This window comes from Pteronotus mesoamericanus, unplaced genomic scaffold (assembly GCF_021234165.1).
Source record: "Pteronotus mesoamericanus isolate MK-2021 breed Mesoamerican mustached bat unplaced genomic scaffold, CSHL_Meso_final contig_221, whole genome shotgun sequence".
NCBI classification, from domain to species: domain Eukaryota; kingdom Metazoa; phylum Chordata; class Mammalia; order Chiroptera; family Mormoopidae; genus Pteronotus; species Pteronotus mesoamericanus.
This window is the reverse complement of record NW_026555092.1, coordinates 7,398,475-7,421,984: the sequence shown is the minus strand read 5'-3', so window position 1 is coordinate 7,421,984 and position 23,510 is coordinate 7,398,475. Positions and strand designations below refer to the sequence as shown.

Here is a 23,510-nt window from a genome sequence, read left to right as displayed (position 1 = left end):
AAAGGGAAAAAATATGACAATAAGGCAGAAAAAGGGATGTGATAAATTTAATGCCCATTTAAAAGAAAATCTTGTAGCAAACTAAAAACTGAAGGAACTTTGTTAATCCGATAAAACACTTCTACCAAAAACTATAGTCAACTTCATTCTCAGTGTTTAATGGTACAAGTACTCCTTTTAAAATCAGGAAAACATGACAAGGATTCCTGCTAGAACCACTTCCATTCAACACAGTACTAGAGTTCCCAGCCAATGCTATTCAGAAAGACAAGGGGAAAAAAGGATAAGAAGAAAGAAAGAAGAAACAGAGCTGTCAATATTTGCAGATCTTTTCATTGTACTCAGAAAATCTTAAAGATTCTACAGACAAATTAAAATTAGTAAGAAAGTTTATCAAGAAGTATGGATATAAAACCTATACACATGCAGAAATCAACTACACATCTCTCTATACGAGCAACAATTAGACATGCCGTATTTTTAAAGTATACCATTTATACAGGGAAAACTGAATGTTCACATACCAAAGAATGAAGCTGGACCCTTATCTAACATCATATACAAAATATACTCAAAATGGATCAGAGATCCAAATGTAAGACCTAAAACTACGAAACTCTTAGAAGAAAATATAGGGTAGCAGTGATTTCAAGAGGTTACAACACCAAAGGCACAGGCAACAAAAGAGAAAAAAAGACAAATTGGACTTCATGAAAATTTTAAATTTTTGTGCACCAAAAGATACTATCCACAAAATAAAAAGGCAACCCACAGAATGGAGAATATATATGCAAGTCATTTATCTGATAAGAGATTAATATCCAGAAAATATAGAGAAAGAATGCCTAAAACCCAACAGCAACAACAAAAACAAAAAAATAAATAAACAACCCTGATTCAAAATGGACAAAGGGCTTGAACAGTCATTTCCCCAAAGAAGATGTACAAATGGCTCATCATATCATTGGACATTAGGGACATGCAAATCAAAACTCCGAGTCATCACCCACACTCCTTAGGGTGGCTTCTACCCCAGAGCAGAAAAGAACAAGTATTGGCGAGAAGGTGGAGAAACAGGAACCCTTGTACACTGTTGGTGGGAATGTAAAACGGCACAGCCACTGTGGAAAACATGGTGGTTTCTCAAAAAACTTAAACACAGAATTACATGAACAAGCAATTCCACTTCTGGCGGGGGGGGGGGTGTATTTTTTTTAAGAAAAAAACTGTAAGTAGGGTCTCAAAGATGCCCACATTCATAATAGCATTATTCACAATAGTTAAAATATGGAACCAACCCAAGTGCCCATTGACTAATGGGTGGATTAAAAAATGTGGTATGTACATGTAATGGAATATTATTCAGCCTTTAAAAAAAGAGGAGGAAATTTTGAAAAATGCTACAAGGTAGAAGAACATTGAGGGCATCATACTCTGTGAAATAAGCCAGTCATGAAAACGCAAATAGTGTATGATTCCACTTATTTGAGATAATGAGAGTAGTCAAAATCATAGAGGTAAAGGATATAAAGGTGGTTGCTAGAGGCTGGGAAGAGAGGGGAATGAGCTATTATTATTTAAGAAGCACAGAGTTTCAATTTAAAGATGAAAGAGCTGTAGGGACACATAGTAGTGATGGTTGCACAATGTTATGACTGAATTAAATACCACTGCACTGTACACTTAAATATGGTTAAGATGGTAAACTTTATGTTATGTGTATTTTGCCACATACACACAAAAAAATGTACCATTTGCAATAGAAATAAAAAATATAAGGGATCTTGGGGTATACGTAACAAAAAAAGGTAGACGATTTAATAGAGAAAATTACTGAAAGACATTCAAGACCTAAATAATTGGGGTGATATAAATCACATTCATAAATGCAAAGACAATTTCAGAAGATGTCAGTTATTCCCCAAACTGATCTATAGATTCAATACAAGTCCATCCAACAAAGTTTTCCAAGGACCTTAAACAGATAATTGTAAACTTGGTAAGACAGAAGATGAAAAACAAATATAGCCAAGATGTCCCTGATGAAGAACAAAGTTGGGAGGGCTTGATGTTTCAGATATCAAGACTTAGGTAAGTACAGAACATAGAAAAGGTGGCACAGGAATCACCAAATGGGCCAATGAAAGCGAACAGGGAACCAAAACACAACCCGCATATATATACGTAAATGTGATGTATGATAAAGGTGCCATTGTAAATCAGTAGTGAAAGTATGAACTATATAATAACTGATGCTGGGACAGTTGGTTTTCCCTATAGGAAAAAATAATAAAAATAATATCCTTAATTCATATCACACACAAAAATCAATTACAGATCAATCAAGATTTTAATGTGAAATGCAAAGTATTAAAGTTTTAGAAAATGTAAAAAAGTATTTTATGATCTTACGTAAGGAAGAATTCTTTAAGAAAACACAAAAAGTAGAACTCTAAAGAGACTGATGAACTTCACTAAACTGAAATAAAAACCTGTTCATCCAAAGACACTATAAATAATCTGCAAAGATGAGTCACAAATTGGAAGAATATATTTGCAATTCATAAGTCACAAATGATTATCATCCTAAATATAAAAAAAAAACTTTGAAAAACCACTAAGAAAGCAACAAAAAACCAACAGAAAATTAGGTAAAAGACATGAACAGGCATTTCATGGAAGAAGAAACCTGAATGGCCAGTAATGATTTGAAAATACATTCAACCTCATTAGTAATCAGAGAAATGCAAATTAAGACTATAGAGAATTACCATTTTATGCGAACTAGTTTGGCAAAAGTGAAGAAGGCTGGCAAATTCTGATCTTGATGTAAAGCAACGGAAACTCTTATGCACTGGGGCTGGGAGCAAACTCAGGCAAAGCCACTTTGGAAAACAATTTGGCACTGTCTTATCAAGTGGAACAAGCACACACTCTATAACCCAGCAGTTCTAGAATCTCCTGTGCAGGTGCATCTGGAGATTCATCTCAGAATGTGCACAGCAGCCTCGTTTATAATAACAGGAAACTGGAAACAAAGCAAATGTCCATGAATGGCAGAATAGAAAAATAAATTGCAGTATATTCAAACAATGGAAAACTACACATCGGAGAAAATAAATGAACTATAGCAAAACATCCATCTGGGTCAATGTTAGACACGTGACATGGAGTTGAAAAATAGAGTGTGATTTAATTTTTAAAAAGCTCAAAAGCAAGCAAAATTCTTCAGTGCACGGTTTAGGGACGCATGCACACATGGTAAAACTACCCCCCCAAAGGCAAGAAAGTTATAAACACAAATTTCAGGGGAATATTTACACATAAAAGAAAGGGAGGGGACAAGAGGGACATCTAGATGATGTTCTAATTCACCAGCAGTGTTTGTCATATTATTATGACTTTATGATTTTCATAAACAGTATATCCTTTCTTTTGTACAAATTAGCACTAAATGGAATAAAAAGATGTGTGATTAAGTGAGTTATGATAAGTTCCTAGCGCATACAACTGATTCTCTTTACCCTTCTTGTGTGCCAGGGACAGCAGTAATGATGTACACACATTATCTTATTTAGTCTTCAAGCAGCCCTACCAGCAGAGGGATGTGAGGAAGCAGACATCCAGAGAGGTTAAACAACTTGCCTGAGGTCACACAGCTTCCAGGATCTGAGATGCAAATCCAGGTCTGTCTGGCTTCAGAGCAGTCCCTCCTAGCCACTGATCTCCAGCCTCTCACACAGCAGGTGCTCCCTAAGCCAGGAGCCTGCTCTGATCCCCTCTGATCACACAGCATCACTCCCTCCTCTGAGTCCCCAGAGCACTTCCCACAATTAACATGTGTCACCTCGCATTCCTCCTCTATGAGTCTGTGTCTAAGTCCTCCATTTTCCTACAGCTCCTCTAGGACAAAGGTCATACCTCTTCCTTCTCTGCATTTCCTGGCCCAGGGCTGGTTGCTAGCAGGAGTACAACAGATGCTTCAATTTTGGTTGGGAATATTACAGAACTTAGCGAATGCGAGGAGCTCCGGAGCCATGAGGACGGGGCCCATGAACCGGGCACTCACCCCGGGGGCTGTAGCCATGGGCGTCCATGAAGGACAGGCCCAGCCGCTCATCCTCCTGCAGGGTGCTCTGGTCCGTGAAGCTCCGGTCCACAGCGCTCATCATGTGCGTCTTCTCTTGGCGGTAGTTGACGGTGGCCTTGGTCATGTTCACGGGCTTCCTGTAGAGGGGGGTTGACGGGAGACATGGGTGCTAAGCTGGGCAGGACAGTGCCCCAAGGTGGATGAGAAAGCCCAGCAGCCAGGGGCCCTGAAGCCAGGTACAGAAACCATTCTAGAAGCATCTCTGAATGCTGAGAGGGTTCTGCCTCCCTCCCTCACTCACCAGACCCAGAGAGTGCTGCCTCCCCCCAAAAGGGACTGGGCAGGGACCCTCTCCTGGGGACATTTGCTAAGAGCAAGGGATAGAGCAGCCGTGGGGGCCTGGCCCCAAGGGCTCAGGAAATGGCAGGAAAATTACTCTGGTCCTATTTTGGTGTCACAGCAGTCGCCCCAAACTAGGAAGATGGCTGTCCCCACTCCAGCCCCTGCATCCCCCCTATCCATCCTCCTTGCCCCGTGTCCTCACCAGTCACCTACTCTTGGAACACCTTTTTCTCATGTAATGGTAGGAACCATATGCCTCCTTCCTGGCCGAGGGTCTCACTGGTGCTCAGCCAGTGCCCGGGAGGCCTCCCCTGCGCCCAGAGTGAACGCCAGCCATGGCTGTATCTTACAGCCCGAACTCCCGGATGGTCCCACCACCGGCCACACTAGACTTGTAAAGACACCCACACAGGGTCCATGTTCCCACCACTAACCATCAGCCCATCCAACTGCTAGAAGCAGCACTGGGAGAGACGAGAGGCCCCACCCCTCCCGAGACGGGGGAGCTTCTGGAAGGTGAGGAGAGCAGTTTGTGCCTCAGGGAAGTTGGAGTAAAGTGGGAGGGAGAAAGGGGATGGGGAGACAGGGGACACAGCTCCATGACCAAGGGGCCAAGCAACAGGCAATGACTGGGGACCCACTTGAGACTGAAGAAGAGCAGGGGCCCAATCACAGGGAAGACTCAAGACGAGAGGACTATCCATTTGCTCGGCCCTACAGCATGCAAGGTGTGAGGCAGACCTAAGAAAGGACTTTCAGGTTATGAAGGCTCGGGGACACTGATGATCATGGAGATAAACAGACCCGTGAAGGGATCTTCCCACACAGACAAATTCCAATCAGCCTGTCCTGGTGGAAGAGCTCCTGGGGCCAGGGGAGGACAGGACGACTTCTGGATGCCCCTTCTGCCAGGACCCCCATGTCCTTCTGGTGATAAGAAGATGGCTCTGTGTACGCCCTGGGGACCGACGCTGCTGTGCACTGAGGTAGGCACAGCCTTCTCAGCCTAGACCAGAAACTGCTCCGTGAGCCCAGGCCTCCTCCTCCCCGCCCCACCCACAGGCTCTGGGCATCACCCTCACTGTGGCCCAGGGCAGAGCCAAAGACCCATTTGGGGGCAGATAAGAAGTCTCTGTGCCTGTGACCTTGACCATCAACATGAGAAGGTAGAGGAGGAAAAAGGGAAGAAAAGAGGTGGGGAGGGAAAGAGAGGGGTGAAAGAATTAGGATACAGGGAAGGAAGAGGGTGCAGGGGATGGGGAGAGAGTAAAGGGACAATGACAAGGGGAAAGAGAGATGGGGAAGGGGACAGAGAGCAGGAGGCACAGGTTGAAAACCAGCAAGCCACAGAGAAGACAGACGGAGGACCAAGGACAGAGGACAGCCAGTCAACCTGGCTGAACAACAGTGCCCAAAGAGGACCTGCCACGAGTGGACACCGGCCTAGAAGGCAGCCTCTGGTGGGAAACCACAGGGCTCTGCTCCTGCCCTCCCGGCCTGCTCGAAAGAACTACACACACCAGCCAACCAGATCCACAGGAGACAGAACCCGGACGGACACCGAACACGGCCGGCCTTCAGCTGATCTCGGGGTGGGATTAAGCAGATGGAATGTAATACAGACACTTATGAAAGTTCTGCATTTCAGTTCAAAAATTAAGTGCACAAGTAGAGGGAGCGAGAACTGCCTTATCAGCAGTTCCTATAAAAACCGAGCTGGAAGCTCCGAGTGAGTTCACATGGACGCGGTTGGTGGAAAAGCTAGTATGACATTAGGTGATGTCAATGCAAATAAAGGGTCCAGGGAGGAGAAGGTGAGAGACCACTGTCCCTGGGCTGGTGCAGGACCATCTGAGCCTGCTCTGCAAGGAGGGAGAACAAGCAAGGGCAGCGGGAATATTCCAGAAGGCTTGCAGAGTCAGAGAAGACAGAGTAGCAGCATCAGGAGTCAGATGGGGACATGGGTGGTAGCCCAGCTCTGCACTTCCTATGACCTCTGACAGGTCCCTTAACTGCCCTGAGCCTGTTTCCTCATCAGTAAAATGGGATCATGGTTCCTACTTGTCAGGGTTGATGTGAGAATTCTATGTAAAGAACTGAGCCCAGAGGAAGCGCCCAGGCAATGGTGGGTCTGAGAAGCCTGGGGCCACCCAGCAAAGAAAGGGCTCCTGGAGACCTGAACGCCATGTGCACTGTATGGAGAGCTGCCACTGTGGGGGCAGGCTGCCCCCCCCATGCACACACACGCACACGGCTGTGGACCCGAGGGCGGGGCTGCGTGAAGACCTTCCTAGACAGGACTGTGATCTGACCAGCTGGAGTGGCTCAGGAACACAAGGGGCTGCCTCGGGGGTGATAGGACACGGAGCCTCAGGGAGGGTCAGTGACTTGCCTGGGGTAACTCAGCAAAGCCAGGTCTGACCCCGAGACTCTGACTACAAAACCAGTGCTCGTGACCTCCACGCGAGGAGGACAACACAGCAAACAGAGTCAGAGCAGAGGAGGGAGGCTCAGAGATCGAGGTGGCCATAGTGGGTGCGGCGGGGTGTCCCGAGGAGGGGCCGGGACCCCAGGCCTGTGGAGCTACTTACGGGTAGTAGGAGTAGGCATAGTGGTCTCTCCTGGCAGCGTGCAAAGAGAACAGCGCGGTTGGGCCCAAGGTCCTTCCACAAGGCCAGGCCCAGGGCAGCACACAGCCAGCAGGGGGGAGCCGGGTGCTTTCTGGGCTCGAGGGGGACTGGCCAGGGACCAGACAGGTCAGAGGGGCCTTCCTTGTCTCAAGGGCTGACCAGGCTCAGTCATTTAGGACAAGGACCCAAAGCCCCTTCTGGAACCTCCCCTGAGCCTGCTACTGGAGTGCAAAGGAGGTAGGGAAAGGGTCTGGGGGAAGCAGAGCTTTCAGCCATTCACACAGGCATATACAGAGAGAAATACAAAGACTTGCACCCCCACACAGAGGCAGGCACACTCAGATGGATATACCCTTACTCTGAGTACACGTAGGAACACACAGACAATATGTGCATTCACAAATGCAGACACAGACTCACATGCACAGACACATGTATTTAAATACACACACTGACACACTCAGATACATACGCAGGCTTATATTCACAAATACACTTACACACAGTCGCGTGCGCTCACACACATCACACCCCCAACTTCCACGCTCGAGGTCACTATACTCACCCTTGCAGACAACGCCCCACCCTCAGTCCTTCTGCCCCTTAGGGGACAGCCCTTTGTATGAACCTGTCTCTGGGAGGGGAGAAGTGGCTGGGACAGGGAAGGAGCAGGGTGGAGAGGGCTCAAGGGCAAACCTGGGGCCCCCCTCGTCCACCCAGACTGCTTCCGGGTGTGGAGTCCATTAAAGAAGCGAGGTCGCCCTTCGTGTGCACCCAAAGCACAACTTGGGTCAAGAGTCCTGACATGGCCACAAAGCACCCAGAGATGAAGCAGAGCAGGTCAGGAAGCTGAGTCTCAGACAGTCAGGGTCTGACGGGGACTCTCTGGGGGTCACTGGTAGAGTCCAGAGCAGGGTCAGGACCCTGACCCTGAGCCAGCTCCCTCCTGAGGCCCCACCCAGGCACCTCGCAGGGTCCTCCATTCACCACCCCCGCATCACCCTGTCTGCAGGGATCCCACTGAGTGGCCTTCAATGGCCTTCCGCAAAGAAATCCTGCAGACTGCGGGGAGGGGAGGAGAAAGGAGGGTGGAAGACTTGAGGACAGCAAGGACAGGTCACACAGCACGTCTCATCCATCACAGGGACAGAGGGGAGGGTCCACAGCCCTGTGGCTTCTCAGAGGCCCTGAAAGGGAGGGGGTGGCTGAAGGAATAGCATTCTTCTGCTCTCCCTAAAAGGTCATGACTTCAAAGGGCCTTGCCTGACCACTCCCCGACAATCACTGACTACATTACATCCCCCTTCACCGTCTCTCTGCCCCCGACCCAGGCACCCTGTTCTTTTCACAAATCCTAATTATCCATTTGTGCTTCTAATTTAGGGCAAGGCTTCCCACTAACTACAAAGCACAAGAGGATTCTGCCCACCACCGGATCCCCTGGGCCCAGGACAGTGTCCAACACATTATAATCTCTTGATAAATAATTCATTGAATGAGTAATCAATAAACAAGGGGGAAAGAAATAAAAGATCTCCACCTCTATGAGCTTCCATTCCTCCTCTAAACAAGTGATGTTAATAGTACCCCCACCCCCACCTCCCCACCCCCTGGGGCTGTGGTGAGGGTTAGGCAACAGGAAGCATATGCTCAGCTCTTCACTGAGGGATACTCAGCCAATGAGACAGAACTTTCTCTGCCTGCACAGAGGGTTCAATCCAGCAGGGAGGATGAACATTGAGCAAAGCACTGCATGTAAGCAAGTGAAAAAGTGCAAGGAAAAGAAAGTGCTGCAAAGGGAAGGGGAGGGGCTCTAGAAGCAGAGCGAGGGGATCTGACCCAGCCTGAGGTCTCGGGCCTGCGCTCTGCGGTAGGCTAGGTCTCCCCTCCTGGCCCCCGGGCCCCGGGCAGATTTGGCCAGTCTCACATAGGCAGGGCAGGATGGCGAATCTGACATCTCCTCCCAGCTGGCCCTGGCTGTCCCCATAACCCCCTGCCCCAGCCACCTCCTTCCTCCAACAAGGGTGCACAGGGGGCACCTGAGTTACTGCCCTCTCACGGTAACCTCTTAACCTGTCCATTACATTTTCACCCCAAGTTGATCTGAATACCCCCATCCCTGCCAGAACTTCTCTGTCCCATGACACCCCCCAGTACAGACTGGAAGAGCCCTGAGGGACACAATGTATCTGGAAGGTCAGGTGAAGTTGGGGCGGGGTAGGGAGGGGGTATGTAGCCGTGGGCTGTGGAAGGGGCTGAATGGCTTTTAGAGGGAGGGTCCCGAGGCTTCTAGAGCTGCCTGAAGGGCGTAGGGGTAGCGGCTGCATAAGCAGAGGGCTTCCCAGTGAGGCCCCGGCAGCACCTCTGGCTCAGTCTCCTGGGCCCAGTGCTCTCTCTACCTGCTCTCCTTGAGGGTAGACTTTTTAGGGCTTCAAATACCACCTTCAACCCCCCAATGTGCGGCCCCCTCCCTTACACCCCTCTCCATCTGTCCCACTCCCCAGAGATGTGTGTGGAGCTCCTAGTACCTAGTAATTACTAAAGAAATAATGCTTTCAAATGTTTTGTATCTTGAAGCTATGTGGAAAGTGGGACAGGGAAAACTCAAGCCTAATGCCCTGGATAGGCCACCAACCCGCCCCCCACACCACATCCCCGCTGCTGGCATGCCCTACCCCCGATTCTTCTGCCGGTGCCTGGCCTCAGGCAAAGGGGCCCTCGCCAAGTCTCCCTCATCTCCCTGGATCCTGCTTATCGGCTGCTGGCAGCCCAGAGACCAGCGCCAACCCATCCATGTGTGCCCAGCCTGGCAGCAGCAGGGGCAGCAGAAGCCAGAGCCCAGGTGGAGAGAGGGTGGGGTAGGCTCTGCTCCTGGTTCCCTATGTGACCTTGGGCAGGTCCATGCCACCTCTGGGCCTCAGCATCTCCATCCCCCAATTAAGGTGCATGTACAACAGTGTCCTAGGGCTGCCTGGTGGGGAACAAGGGAAGAAGAGGTCTCAGAAGCCCCCATCAGGCTCCAATGAGAGGCTCAGTTTCAGCTGCTCCATGTACTGGGCTCCCAAGGGAGGTTTACTTGGTGTTTGGAAGACGGATCCTGTTGCTTTAAAAAGATTTGAAACCCGCTCAACTAGATGTCCTTGAACTACCTGGTAACTCTCACTTTTCTGGGCTCTGAGCTTCTACAATTCTAAATTCTGAGTCTTAGAATCCAAAATCCTGAGTCTATGAAACTCCAAAACTCCACGTTTCTAGGTTCTGGATTCTAAGATGTGCTGGGATTCACGCTGCGCACTGCTGAGTGCACTGGGACGCGCAGCCCGCGCGGACACCGAGGCTGGACCTTTGAGGCCTGCGGGGTGGCAGGGGCAGGAGGGAGGACTTCTCTGAGTCATGGACCCAAGAGGACTCCTCAAGGATCAGGGTCTAAGGCAAGCTGAGCCCAAGGGTGAGGGAGGCTCAGGGTCCCTGGTTTGAAGGGGAGTGAGCACCTCCCTCACTGCTCAAGGTCAATACCACAACCCCATGGTCAGGGCAGGCAAGTTGGCTGAAGGTCTGCAGGGGAACGGGATTCAAAGTCATGTCTCCCCCACACTCTGCCCCCAGGAACGGCCCAGCAGGTACAGGAGAGCAGTGCCTCCATCCAGCCCAGCTCCTCGGCAGCCAGCACTGAGTGCCCTTTCCTGGAGAGCGGCACCTGGCACCAGCCAGACCCGGGCTCCAGCCAAGCTGCTCAGGGGCAGCTCCATTTGCAGTGTCGCTGGCTTCCCACCGCCCGGCTTGGGTCCATCCACGGGCCTGCTGCCCAGGCTGGCAGCCCTGCATACACCCGCCCGGTGGCTGCCCTGCCAGCCCCCAGCCCTACCAGTCGCCAGCCACGGCTCCTCTACGCCTACCAGGCCTCTGAGGGGCAGCAGCGAGGGCGTGGCCTCACTCACCCCTTGCGGATGATGATAATGATGGCCCCCAAGAGGAGTATGAGGACAGCAAGTCCCCCAGCACAGATGCCTAAGATGAGCCCCATCTCCTCCGATCTCTGGGACACCTCCAGGGGCCGCTTGCTTTCCTTGCAGGCAGCTGGGGAGAGCAAAGCAGGACAAAGGATCAGAGGGGAGAAAGGGACTGCCTACCCCCTGGTCTGAGCCATGGGGAATGAGCCCGGCTGCACAAACACACGGGCACCAAGACAGCTGCCTCTCCCTACAGCGTGCATCCAGCCTTTCAGGCAGATCTGTCTCCTCACCACCCCTCACAGCTCCTGCATCCCTGTGTCGGAGGCTTTACATGCACTGTTCCCCTCTCGGGAAGAGCTCCCATTCCCTCTCCACTTTCTCACATCCTCCCCATCCTACAGTGAATGGGGATGGACGATCTCTGGGACCTTCAGACCCATCTTCTGGCCCTCCTGGGAGGTGATAGAAGGAGAGGATTATGTACCTAGGGTGTGGCTAGGGCATCTCAGGATGAGAACCAATTGTTTGGGAGTAGGGACAATCCTTATGCAGCCTGGTACACCCTGTCCCCACCACAGGAAAGGGCACAGAACCAGTGCCCAGCATCCATTACTCCCATGGCCCAACCATAATGGCTGCCCATCCACAGGCCTGTTCCAGGCCCTTGCCAAGCTGTTTCTGTGACCCTGAGGAGCGGGATAAGGGAGAGGTTGTCCCTGCTGCCCAGTCTGGGAGAAGGAGCCCTTGGGGTAGGCACAGGAGGGCCAAGAAGGGAAATGTTTTCTGACCCCAGGCAGGCTGGACAACCCTCCTCGGCTAGCACAGCCCTGGGTACTCAGGGTCCACCTCCCCAAGTCCAGCAAGTGACATATGCCCCCAGACCCAGCAGGACTTACCTTTCCTGGCGATGCGGATGCAATTCAGCCGGGTCTCCTGGAGGCACAGATGGGGGTCTCAGCACCAGTGAAGCCCGGACCTGACCCTCCCCAGGAGGGAACCTCAGACAGCGAGTCCTGGGCCGGGTCAGGGCTTGTCTGCTCTAGACAGTAACTAAAGACACCCCACAGGGCAGGGGGCCCGGGGGAACTAGGAGGGAGGGGCCGAAAGGGGAGGGGCCTGCAAAAAGGGCAAGGCCTTAAGAAAGGAGGAGAAGGAGATCAGCTAGAACAAGAAAAGGGGCGGGGCCTCCAAAATTCGGGTTGGGCCTAGGTCCGGGATCTGGTCTGGATACGAAAGCCTGGGTGGGAGAGACCAAAAGAGAGAGGAGCCAGGAGAAGAGCAGGGCTTCAGGGAGGAGGTGAGCTCCAGGCCTCAGTCTGGTGGAAACAGAAACCTGAGACGGACTCCTCTGGGGAAAGAGAAGCCTGAGACAGAAGACCAGGGCCTCAGGGAGCAGGCAGGGACTAAACTGGGAGCTTGGATAAATGGGAGTCCGGGGAAAACAAAAAACAAAAAACGCTCACGAAGTGGGTAGGGCTGGTGGGACAGAGCCTAGGGTCAGATGGGCGGGGCTCAGACGGGGGCGGAGTCACCAATAGAAGGGGAGGGATCAGAAGGGACGCAACCTGGGGAAGTCTGCTCTCGGGGCGACCCCGCTCCAAAGTGTCCGCAGCCTGCCCCCCAACCGCCCCCACCACAACCCCGGCCTGTCCCTCACCCCCTTCAGGTGGCTTGTTGCCTGGAAGTAGATGAGGTAAGCCTTCCTGGGCTCGAGCGGTGGGTTCCAGAAGCCGCGATAGGTCTGATTGTCACCCACGGTGAAGGGCATGGCCTCAGGCAGACTGCTGGCGGCCAGTTCGGCCCCGAAGTAGTGCACCAGGCCGCGGGCCAGCGCGGCGTCAAACGTGAGCGGCACTGGGAAGCAGTCCTGGCTGCCGGGCTCCCGCCGTAGCCTCCGCGGGCGCTCCTCCTGCACAATCACCTGGTACACGCTGGAGGGAGACCGGAGAGCGCAGTGATCCCAGGGGCCAGGAACAGGGAGAACTATCTGGGGGCCAAGGCCATAGGCTCTGAGGTCAGGCCCTGCTGGGGGCTGATCTCAGCTCTGCCTCTGTCCAGCTGGGCAAGTCACCTAACCTCCCTGGGTCTCAAGTTTCATCCTCTGTAGAAGGGGAGTTATCTCAGGACCCTTCCTTGAGGTAGAGGTGAGGAAGGGGGCAAGTTTAGCAAGCAGCCAGTGCCTATCAGCTGTCATTACAGTGACAGACTAAAGCTGAAAGAATGTGGGCCCTGCTCAGGTGAGCTAAGCCCTAAAGGCCCCAACCTGACTCCCCAGTGAGTCCCCCAGTGCCTGCCACGTGTCCGGAAACCTGTAGCCTCAGGCTCCACTCTATCGTTGGCTCCCTTCTGAGCCTCTTAAACTAGAGTTAGACAAGATGCACCCATTCGTGCACAGAGAGTGCATGAACTCAGACACCCGGCCCTGAGCTAGGCACTTGGGGATCTAGTGACCTCCTGTAGGAGAGGCTGTCAGTGAGCAAGCAAACAAGGACACACTGATCCTACACCCCAAGTCCTCCCAATTGAGGCAACCTCGAACTTGCAGCTCTGAGCTCGATGTCTCCCGGTCCTAATGGCTGAGTATGTTCCCTCTGATTTGTGTCTCCTGGTCCCGACTTGTGTGTTTCTATTTATTTTTATCACTTTACTGAATGGCTTTTTGCTGTGAACTCCCCCAAATCCTCTGTGGAACAAAGCCAACAGTAACTAACTGAATACTGACAAATTTGAATATTTCAAGTCACAGCCTTGATCACGTCTTGGCATGTGACACCCCACACTGACAGCCTGCGCTCTGGGAAGCAGAAATGCCTTTGCCTTGCTCTCCAGCTGTTTCTTTTGAGCTTCCAAGTTATGGGAGAATCACCCCAGCACCCTGGCATTTGGGCCACAGAGGTTCATTCCCTGTCACTAGCACGTTGCAAACTCCAGCCCAGGCCCCCCTCAGCCTCCATTTCCCAGGCTCAGTTCAGGCCTCTCCTGGCCCTGAATCCTACCAGAAGATGATAATAATCAACACTAGCCATGAAGAGAGCGCATCTTGACCGGGCATGATCCCCATTATGCAGATAAGGAAAGGGCGCTCCGAGAGGTGAAGGGACACACCCAAGGGGCACAGCCATCATACCTCTCCCTTCTCGCCATGTCCCACCATCACCCCCACCCCGCCCAGCCTTGTCATCATTGTCCCAGAGGGAGGCTGACCAGGCCAGCTCACAGGAACCCTCAAATGGACAAGGAGAAGAGGTTTCCCAATTCCTCCCAGACTCAGGCGCACCAAAGCCCTGTGCCTGAGCAAAATGCAAAGTGCCCCTCAGATGCCCTGATGTTTTTCTGGGACTCTTCTGACGGTCTGGGAAATAACCCAGGACAGGCTTTGCAGAGGCAGGTATGGGGGAGGCAAAGCAGAGAGAAGAGAGGAGGGGAGTGAAGAAGCCAGGGGTGTCCTGGGCACGTGAACAACCTATTACCTTCTTGAGAGGGCTCGCTAGGCCCCTCCCGTGGCCAAAGACAAGCTTTCACCTCTCTCGGGGCATGTACTTTTGTGGGTAGAGGAGACAGAACAGAGAGGCAGGGAGGTTCTGTGACTTCAAGGAAAGGTACTGGCTTAGTAGACAGACCTGGGCTCCAAACCCCAGCTCTATCACTCCCCAGCTGTGCAGCCTTTGGGCCAGTTCTTTAGGCTCTGAGCCTGTTTCCTGATATGTAAACTAAGGTACTAGTACCCACCCCACAGGACATGAGGACAAAGGACCCTGCAGGTTAAGTCCCTCGCACGGTGTCTGGGTGACAGTGAGTATGTGCACATACCCCACAAACACCCTCATGCTCTCTCACATACTCACACACCCCTCCACACCACGCATCTCATACACACATCACGTACCTTTCTCGCTCGCTCTCTCTCTCACACACACACAGCTTGTCTCCAGCACCTTCTCCCCAGCAGAGGCAGCCACATCAGCAGCCCCAGCTTCCTCTGGGGAGAAGGAACTGGAGAAGCCAAGTTCTTGGCCACTCCAGAGAGGTGGCCCTATCTAGCCGGCTGCCCTGGTCTTCTAGAAAGCCCAGCCCTGTGTCTCCCAGGGAAGAACCCTCCAGGAGATAAGCTAGAAAGAAAAAAGGCCCCAGAGTTCACTCCTCCAAGGGGTTTGAGAGGAGGCCTCCCAGAGAAGCCTGCACAGTCACCTCCCCAGGCTGACACTATCCAGAGATCTCATGACAGTCACCACCAGACACCCGTGGCCTCAGAAGGAAGTGGCTACAGGCGTCCACCTGCCCAGGAGCAGAGAACATCCTCCTCCAGATGCTCTGAACTCTGAGGGGGAGGCTGAGGGAGGACAAGGGCGGGGGGGCCTGGGCAGCGGGCTCTGGGTCAGAGGAGGGGCCTCTTCCCCATGACCCTCACCTCCCACCCTCCCTCCAGGCTTTCACACCTGATGGGCGCACCACGGCCCTGTGCAGGCCTCAGCAGCACGGTGATGGTGTTCTCAGACTCTCCCAGGGGCGACGGCATGTCAGCATAATCAAAGCTGGGGGCTGAGGAAGGGGACAGGGACATAAGCATGGAGCCTGGCCACTGGACCAGAAGGCCAGGCATCCAACCTCCTTGACCCTCGTCCTTAGAGATCTCTTCTCCTCAACTTTAGACTCCCTGTTCCATCTCACCTGAGTTTCCTTGACCCCTGACCTCAGCCCTCTGATTCCACTGACCACAGTCTCCTGAGCCCTCTAACTTAATTCTCCCTGACTTCAACCCCTACATGGTCCATTTATCTCAGCAGAGGCCAACTGCAAGCACCCCCAGGAGGCCCCCAGCACCCTCCCCGGCCCACGGAACCCTAGGATTCTGGGCCTCCTCCAAAGGGGCCAGGCCAAAGCCAGGGAGCTCACCTGAGATGTTGGTGGTGATCTCCGTGAGCGCTGCCTGCCCGAAGCCTTTGCCCGTGCGGGCCCGCACAGAGAAGAGGTAGGTGGTGCCTGGGTGCAGGTTGGAGAAGACGTGGTAGGTCTCGTTGCGGAGCTTGGAGATGGTACGTCGTGGGCCTGGCACGTTCACCGCCGGGTCTGATGACTCGATGCTCTGGTAGCTGATCTGCGGGCAGGAGGGGCAGGTCGGTAGGCATGGGGATGGGGAAGGGCATCCCTGGCCCAACAGCGTCCCACCATTATGTTTCGCATGAGCTGGGGATAAGGCTGGGCAAAGGGAGAGGCACAGTGGGATTGCGGATGCCCCTCAGCCCAGGCCGCTGAGACCTTTCACCTCCCTCTCCTGCCTCCATGTCCCTTGTCCCAGTAACCCAGGGGCCCCAAGCTCCAGGCAGCCGTGAACCAGTATGGGCCCAGGCCTATTAGGAAGCAGGCCGCACGGTGGTGAACTTGAATGAGAGCTTGAATGTAATATATTTCAATCATCCTGAAACCAGCACTCCCCTGCCTCCTGTCCATTGTAAAACTGTCTTCCACAAAACTGGTTCCTGATGTCAAAAAGGTTGGGGACCACTGCTATCTCCTACAGACCCTAGTCATAGTTGAAGGAACCTCAATGATCACCTCAGTCCCCCGACCATGCACCTCCCGGTCCAACTTGTGTGTTCTTTCACCAAGGGCCCCCTCAGTAAGGGGTCCAAACCCACCTCATACTGAGTGATGAGGCCATTGGGTTCCTGCGGCTCCTCCCACTTGAGGAAGATCATGTCCTCCAGGGGCGTGAAGGTCAGAGACTCCGCTGCGATCCCGCCAGGCACTGCGAGGAAAAGGCGGCATGGGGCAGGGGAAAGCTGGCTTTGTAGCCATGTACCAGAATTCAAATTCTAGCCCTACCATTTCCAAACTGATACTCTTGGACTATTCGACCTCTCTGAGCCTCAGTTTCCTTATCAGTGGAATGGGGGTGATAATAACCCTTCCCTTACTAAACTTAAATGATGTGATGTACATAAAACAATTTCCTATGGCTCAGCCCATTCCTGAGTACTCAGAAAGGGTGGCTGACACTTTCCTTACTGTGCAGGTTGCATTCAACAGAGAAGAATGTTGGAATGGTCTTATTTTGATCCAGCTGAGTGGTTTTCAAAAAATATAAACATTTGCCAGAGAAACTAAAATAATTGCCTTAGTAGATAGATGCATTCTTGTCTAAAAATTTCTAATTACACAAACAATATGCTCAATGTATAAAATCAAAATGAGCATAAAGAAAATTAATGGCACCTACAATTCCATTAGCCAAAGAATAATACTGTTAACATTTCAGCATAAACCCTTTCAGGCATAGTTTTGTTTTGCTTTGTCTGTTTTTGTTCACATGTATCATCATAACAGCAGTCACAAGACATTTCTTCTGGGAAGAGAATGGTCTCTGTTTGGGAAAACACCTTAATCAACCACCGAGGGGAAGCTCAACTCAAAGGACAGGGGAAAGCAGAAACCAAGATAACAATCGCTGAAAGCCAAAGTGTTCTCTGTGAAAATGAGCAGTTACCAAGGCAACACCACCATCCACCCGCCAAAATGATAAAATGAAAAAGACAATTCCAAGTGTTGGTGAGGACATGGAGCAAGCCAAATTTTCACACTCCTGCTAGTGGGAGTGTAAACTGATGCAACCACCTGGGAAAACCGGATCTATCTACCTCTTATGAACACACCCATCGGAAATGTGTAAATCTACCCAAAATATTCTACAAGGACTTTTCTTTACAGCATAATTTAAAATAGCTGAACACTGAAGACAACGAAAATGCCCAACAATAGAAAATAGGATAAGTAAATGCAATACCTGCATATAGCGATCTATTCAACAATGAGAATAAATTCTCTAGAATTGTACATGCAACATGGCTGAATCCCTCAAGCAAAAAGTTGAGAGAGAGAAGCCAAGTCTTTTATACAACATATAAAAAGAATACACACTGCATGATTCCATTGATATATAATTCAAACCAAGTGGAGTTTAATCCATGGCATTGCAGGTCAGGATAGTGGTTACCCTTGGGAGGCTGCGAGTGGGAGGGCACGCGAAGGGGGCTTCTGGGAGCTGCTGATGCTATTTCTTGGTCTGGGTGTGGATTATCCTGATGTGTCCGGTCTGTGAGAATTCACTGAGCTGACCACTTAACATAAGCATACTTCCTGTTAGTACTATACTAACACTTAAGTGAAAAGTAAAAAATATCAAGTAGTGAATGGTTACTGGAGGCAGCAGGAAGGAAAGGGGCAGGGAAAGAAGAAAGAAGGCCAAGCAGTCCGAGCGAGGCCTGGTCAGAGTGGGCTGAAGTCGCAACAATATACCTTGCGGGGGAGCAGAGCAGAGGTCAAAAGACTGGAAGAACAGAGTGATCTGATGTTGAACTTGAGGATGTTTGTGAAGGGTAGCAGAGTGTGTTGGCCTAAAATATGCCATTTTGGCATAAGGATTATTTTGAGCTGAACTGAGAGGGGAATTGAGGAAAAGCAGATAGAGAAGATCCTTGAATAAAGTCTTCTTTCAACATTGCTTTATTATAAACCTGATAAGAAAAAAGATCGATTCCCAGCCGGGGCCACTGTCTGTGTGGAGTTAGCATGTTCTCCCCATGTCTGCATGGGCTTTCTCTGGGTGCTCCGGTTTCTTCCCGTCCCCCAAAGATGTGCATGTGAGGTGAGCTGGTGTGTCTAAATGGTCCCAGTGTGTGACGCGACTGGGACGGAAGGGCATCCTGTCCGGGGTGGGGTCCCGCCTTGGGCCCTCAGCCCCAGCCATCCTCCACCCTGAACTGGAATAAGCAGGTTGGAAAATAATTATCTTTCTTGTTTTTAATCATCTTTTCAATGTTTAATATTAGATCTATTTTGGGTCATTAACCAGAAATATGCCATAGGAATTTGATCCTTGTTTATAGCAATTAGCCTGCAGTAAAATTGGTTTTGTTATACGTTGTTTCACTTAAAGTCACAGTTTCCAAGAACTTATCAACAATATTAATTAAGGACTGTAAAGAAATTTGCTCTGCCCTCTCCTATTTGCCTAAAAGAAAGACATAAATCTGCAAAGGTGCCTCCCTCCCCTCTCTACCCTGAAGGAAAGAGGTTCATCAATGAGACAACTCTAGACTAGCAAGATCTACTCAAATTATATTAACTGGCCCTTGTCTGTCATTAGTTTCCCCATATTTTTGCCTTCACATAATTTGCTGCCCCTAGAACTTCAAGGTTTTTTTCCTTTGTCTTGTCACTTCTCTAAAAATTCACTGTTCTTTTGTTAAAATGCCAAGAAGCCCAAGTTCTAACCACCACTTTGAGTTACTCATTGCTGAGCGCTCACTCCCATATGTATGTGCCATGCACATGGTAATGAACTCCCATATGTTTCTCTTGTTAAGCTGTCTTTTCTCAGTCTAATCTACAGAGCCCCAGCCAATGAACCTAAAATGGAAAGAAGGGAAAAGAAGTTCAGTTTTTCCTTCTCTACATTTGCAATTCTTCAGGGTAAACCCCTACAGTCCTCACTCCCACCCCAACAAACCCTCACCATGTCAGCACCAAAGAAGGAGCTGAATGTTGTGTCTGGGCCACTGCTATGCACAGCAGAAAACTACACATGCAGGGAGGCAAGAAAAACTGTCAACCAATGAGCTTAGGGCACCCAGGAATTTGCAGGAATCTGGGGGAAGACTTTGGACCTGTGCTGGCATTGGAGCTGCTAGGAATGAAAACTTTGATGCAGATAGCCACGTACAAAACCCAGCTCTGCTACCTGTCCACTACCTATTGATTTCATCTGCGAAATGGGAATAGTAATAATAACCTACCACATAGGCTTGTCATGGAATTATATGTATGAATATATGGAAAGCATTCAGAATAGTACTTGACGTGTGGAACAAGTGCTTGATAAGTATTAGCTTGACTTAAGTAGAACACTTCACCCAACAATGACAGAATGCATATTTTTCCAAGTACATATGAAAGATTTTTCAAAATTTAACTATAGGTTGAGCCATAAATTGAGGGTCAAATTTCAAAAGACCAAAATTAGAGTATGTACTCTGCCCACAGTGGAATTAAGCTAGAAATACAATAATCATAAAAGTCCCAATTGCTCAGAAATTAAGCAACATAATTCAAAATAATTCTTGGGTCAAAAAAGAAATTATGATAGAAATTAGAAAATATTTTGATCAGAATGATAATAAAGATAGGACATATCAAAACTCATGAATGTAGGTAAAGGGCAGGGATTACAGGAAAATTGATGGCTTTAAATGCATATATCAGAAATGAAGAAAGTTCAAAATTAATGATTCCATAAGCTTCCGTCCCAAAAGTTAAAAGAACAGCTGTTCAAATGCAAAGAAAGTGTAAAAAGGGAAATAAAGAATAAAAAAGGAAATAAATATACAATAAAGAAAATCAACTAAGCCAAAGTTGCTTCTTTGGAAAGGTCAATAAAATTTTTAAATCTCTAGCAATGGTGAACAAGTTTCGAGTCAGGAGGGGTCATATCTGAATCCTGGCCCTGCCGGTTACAGCTGGGACCAGGGGCTGCCTCGCTTCACCCCTCTGAGCCTTAGTTTCCACAACTTCAAAATGAGATAATAATAGGCCCTACCTCACAGGATGGTTGTGAAGTTTAAGATAATGTGTGCAAAGCAGGTGCAACAACAGCTAATACCCAATAGGCCCTAAAAAATATTAGCTATAATTTTGTTTTAATAACACAGTTCATCTCCTAAGAGAGAAGACACAAATTACCAATATCAGGTAATTGGGACAATGAAAAAGGAGATATCACATAGACCCTACAGACGTTAAATAAATATAATAAGAGAATATTATAACCAAGTTTATGTCAAGGAATTTGACAACTTAGGTGAAACGAACAAATTTCTTAAAACACAGCAAATTCCTTAAAACACAGTACACCAAAACTGATACAAGAAAAAATCTGAATATTCCAAAATCTATTTTAAGAATTAAAACTGTTATTTAAAAACCCCACCACAAAGAAAACTCCATCCCCAATGGCTTCACTGCTGAATTCTTCCAAACATTTAAGGAAGAAATTATACCAATTAACCCAAAGGCTTCCAGAGAATAAGTATTAGCTATCATTACTTTGTTGTTACAGAGTTGATTTAATCCTAAGAAAAAACTTTCCTATATGCGTCTCAGTCTCAGACATGGGGTTTCTGTGGGAGGCCCTGGAGGCGCTGGGAATCAGGGCCGGGGCTCTTACCGTCCTCGTCCGTCTGGAAGGTGACCTCCTTGCCCTCCTTGCGTCCCTCGGGGTTCGTGAGGACGAGGCGCACGTGAACATTCCGGTAGGGCAGCAGGTTCTTGATGGTGTAGCGGCTGACCCCCCGCTCCATCTTCACACACTCCCGGACCGTCTGGTTGTGGCTGCTGCCCAGGGTGTAGTGATAGCACAGGGACACGGTGTAGGTGTGGCACCGCGTCACATTGTAGCCCAGCGGCTCCCACTGCAGGGTCAGCTGGCGGGCCTGGATCTCAGCGAAAGCCAGGCCTTTGGGGGCCCGCATGGGTTCTGGGAAACCCATGAAACAGAGAGAAGAGGGCAGAGGAAATGGGGAGAGAAGAGGGCAGAGGAAATGGGGAGAGAAGAGGGCAGAGGAAAAGGGAAGAGAAGAGGAAGAGAAATCAGAGAGGAAACATCTTAGCTGACTGAAATCATCCCTCCTTGGTCCCCAAGAGCTCAAAGGCATCCCCTAGAAGTGGAAAAGTGCGCGGTTTGGAGTCAGGTGGGGACACATCTGAATACTGGCTCCACCGCTTGCTGCTGGCAACCACTGGCTGAGTCGCTTCACCTCTCTGGGCCTTAGTTTCCTCAGCTTCAAAAGGAGATAATAATAAGCCCTGCCTCATAGAATGGTTGAGAAGTTTAAAGTAATGTATGCAAAGTACATGCAACAACAGCTAATACACAATAGGCCCTACAAAATATTAGCTATAATTTTGTTTTAATAACACAGTTTACCTCCTAACTCCTGGACCACATCAGGCCAGTCTGAATCAACCTATTGCTATATTTTTCTTAAGAGATTCATTCCACAGTTGTTCTGAAATATATGATACAATAATAGACAAGAAGTCAGGATGATAGAGGAAATGAGAGCCAAATAGTTTTAAAATGCCAGAGAATGTTAGGGAAACAGAAATGCACGCCATTAAGTCCTATGCGGGGTCTAAAATAAGATTCAAATTGAGTGATGAGCTCCCTGGCTGCCACAGCAAAAAGGGAAATACAATGTTATATTGGGATAATAATAATAATAATAATGGCAGTTAACGTTCACTGGGGGATTTGCATGTGCCAGGTATTGTTTTAGAGCCTGAAATCCAATAGACAGATGCTATCATTAGCCTTACAGAAATGTAGAAGTGGAGGCACAGAGAGATTAAGTAGCTTGCCCACAGTCACACTGACACTAAGTGATGAAGCTGGGATTTAAACCAGGGCAGGCTGGCTCCAGAATCGATGATCTTAACCACCGCCACCCAGCCTCCCTGTTAGGAATTCACTGTCGTCAAAAAAAAAAAAAAATTACACCAATGCCTCAGGAGAAACAGCTACCCCAAAAAGAGGGAGGAAACATGTTAACAGCCTCTTGATGGCTCTATGGAGCCATAAAACTGTCCCCATTTGATAAATTAAAAAACTGAAGCGAAGCCAGGACGGAACCCAGAGGCTCATCCCCAAGTCCAGCATCTTCATTGTGATCTCAGGCAAATCTCTGAGCCTCAATTTCCTCACCTGTAAAATGAGGGAATGTGGGAGGAAGCCAAGATTACTTGTAAGGGTCCTTTTCTCTCAGGCACCCTGACTCTGTGAAATGCAATTTCATTGCCCTCAAGTTCTAGGAGCACAAAACTGTCCCCAGTGAGAAGATCTCAGGAAATACCTTAATGAACAGGTGAGAGGGTACTGCGGTTTGGCCTCTCAAAATAATTACATCCCTATCATAGTTTTTCCTATGATTAATGTGCTCAGGATGTGCCTTACAAAGAAGATGCAGAGAGAAACATCAGCCCAGGCCGCTCTTTCCTTAGACACATCGATAGCACAGCTTTAGGGCCTGGCCCCGAGGGCAGCACAAAATGAGTTTCTGTTCCCGCCTGGGAGCTCTCCTTTCTTCCCTGAGCCACAGGCAAAGACCACGTCTCCAGTCATACATCTGGCCACCAACAAGATATTTCCACTCCTGCTAGGAGCAAGGCCCACCCCTGGGCTTCTTACAGTCTGGCTCCCTTCTCCACGCAAGCATGGTAGACCCTCAACCCATCCAACAGGGACACGAAAGGGCTGGCTCCCCCGCTCACTGCAGCCTGAGGGCTGCAGGCTGCAAGCCCACTTACCGCACTTAGGTTTCTCCTTCCTGGCCCACGGAGATTTTCCTATTGTTTTTCCCTGTAGTCTTGTTTTAACCCATCATTCTTACGTGCTTGGGGTGTAGGGGGCGGATTTTGTGTGTTCTGTCTCTGCTGTCTTGTACA

At 49.6% G+C, this 23,510-nt stretch overlaps 1 protein-coding gene across 1 annotated transcript in view; it reads right to left on the bottom strand.

Annotated features, from left to right (window-relative positions):
* PTPRU (protein tyrosine phosphatase receptor type U) overlaps nt 1-23,510 on the bottom strand; it is a 76,986-nt gene that overhangs the window by 25,684 nt on the left and 27,792 nt on the right. Inside the window, exons 8-15 of the mRNA XM_054571869.1 lie at nt 21,235-21,543; nt 16,652-16,761; nt 15,909-16,110; nt 15,452-15,554; nt 12,673-12,946; nt 11,912-11,948; nt 11,001-11,139; nt 4,070-4,227 (exon numbers count right to left, since the gene is read on the bottom strand). Coding sequence (XP_054427844.1) covers nt 4,070-4,227; nt 11,001-11,139; nt 11,912-11,948; nt 12,673-12,946; nt 15,452-15,554; nt 15,909-16,110; nt 16,652-16,761; nt 21,235-21,543 — 1,332 coding nt within the window. The remainder of the gene's footprint in view (nt 1-4,069; nt 4,228-11,000; nt 11,140-11,911; nt 11,949-12,672; nt 12,947-15,451; nt 15,555-15,908; nt 16,111-16,651; nt 16,762-21,234; nt 21,544-23,510) is intronic.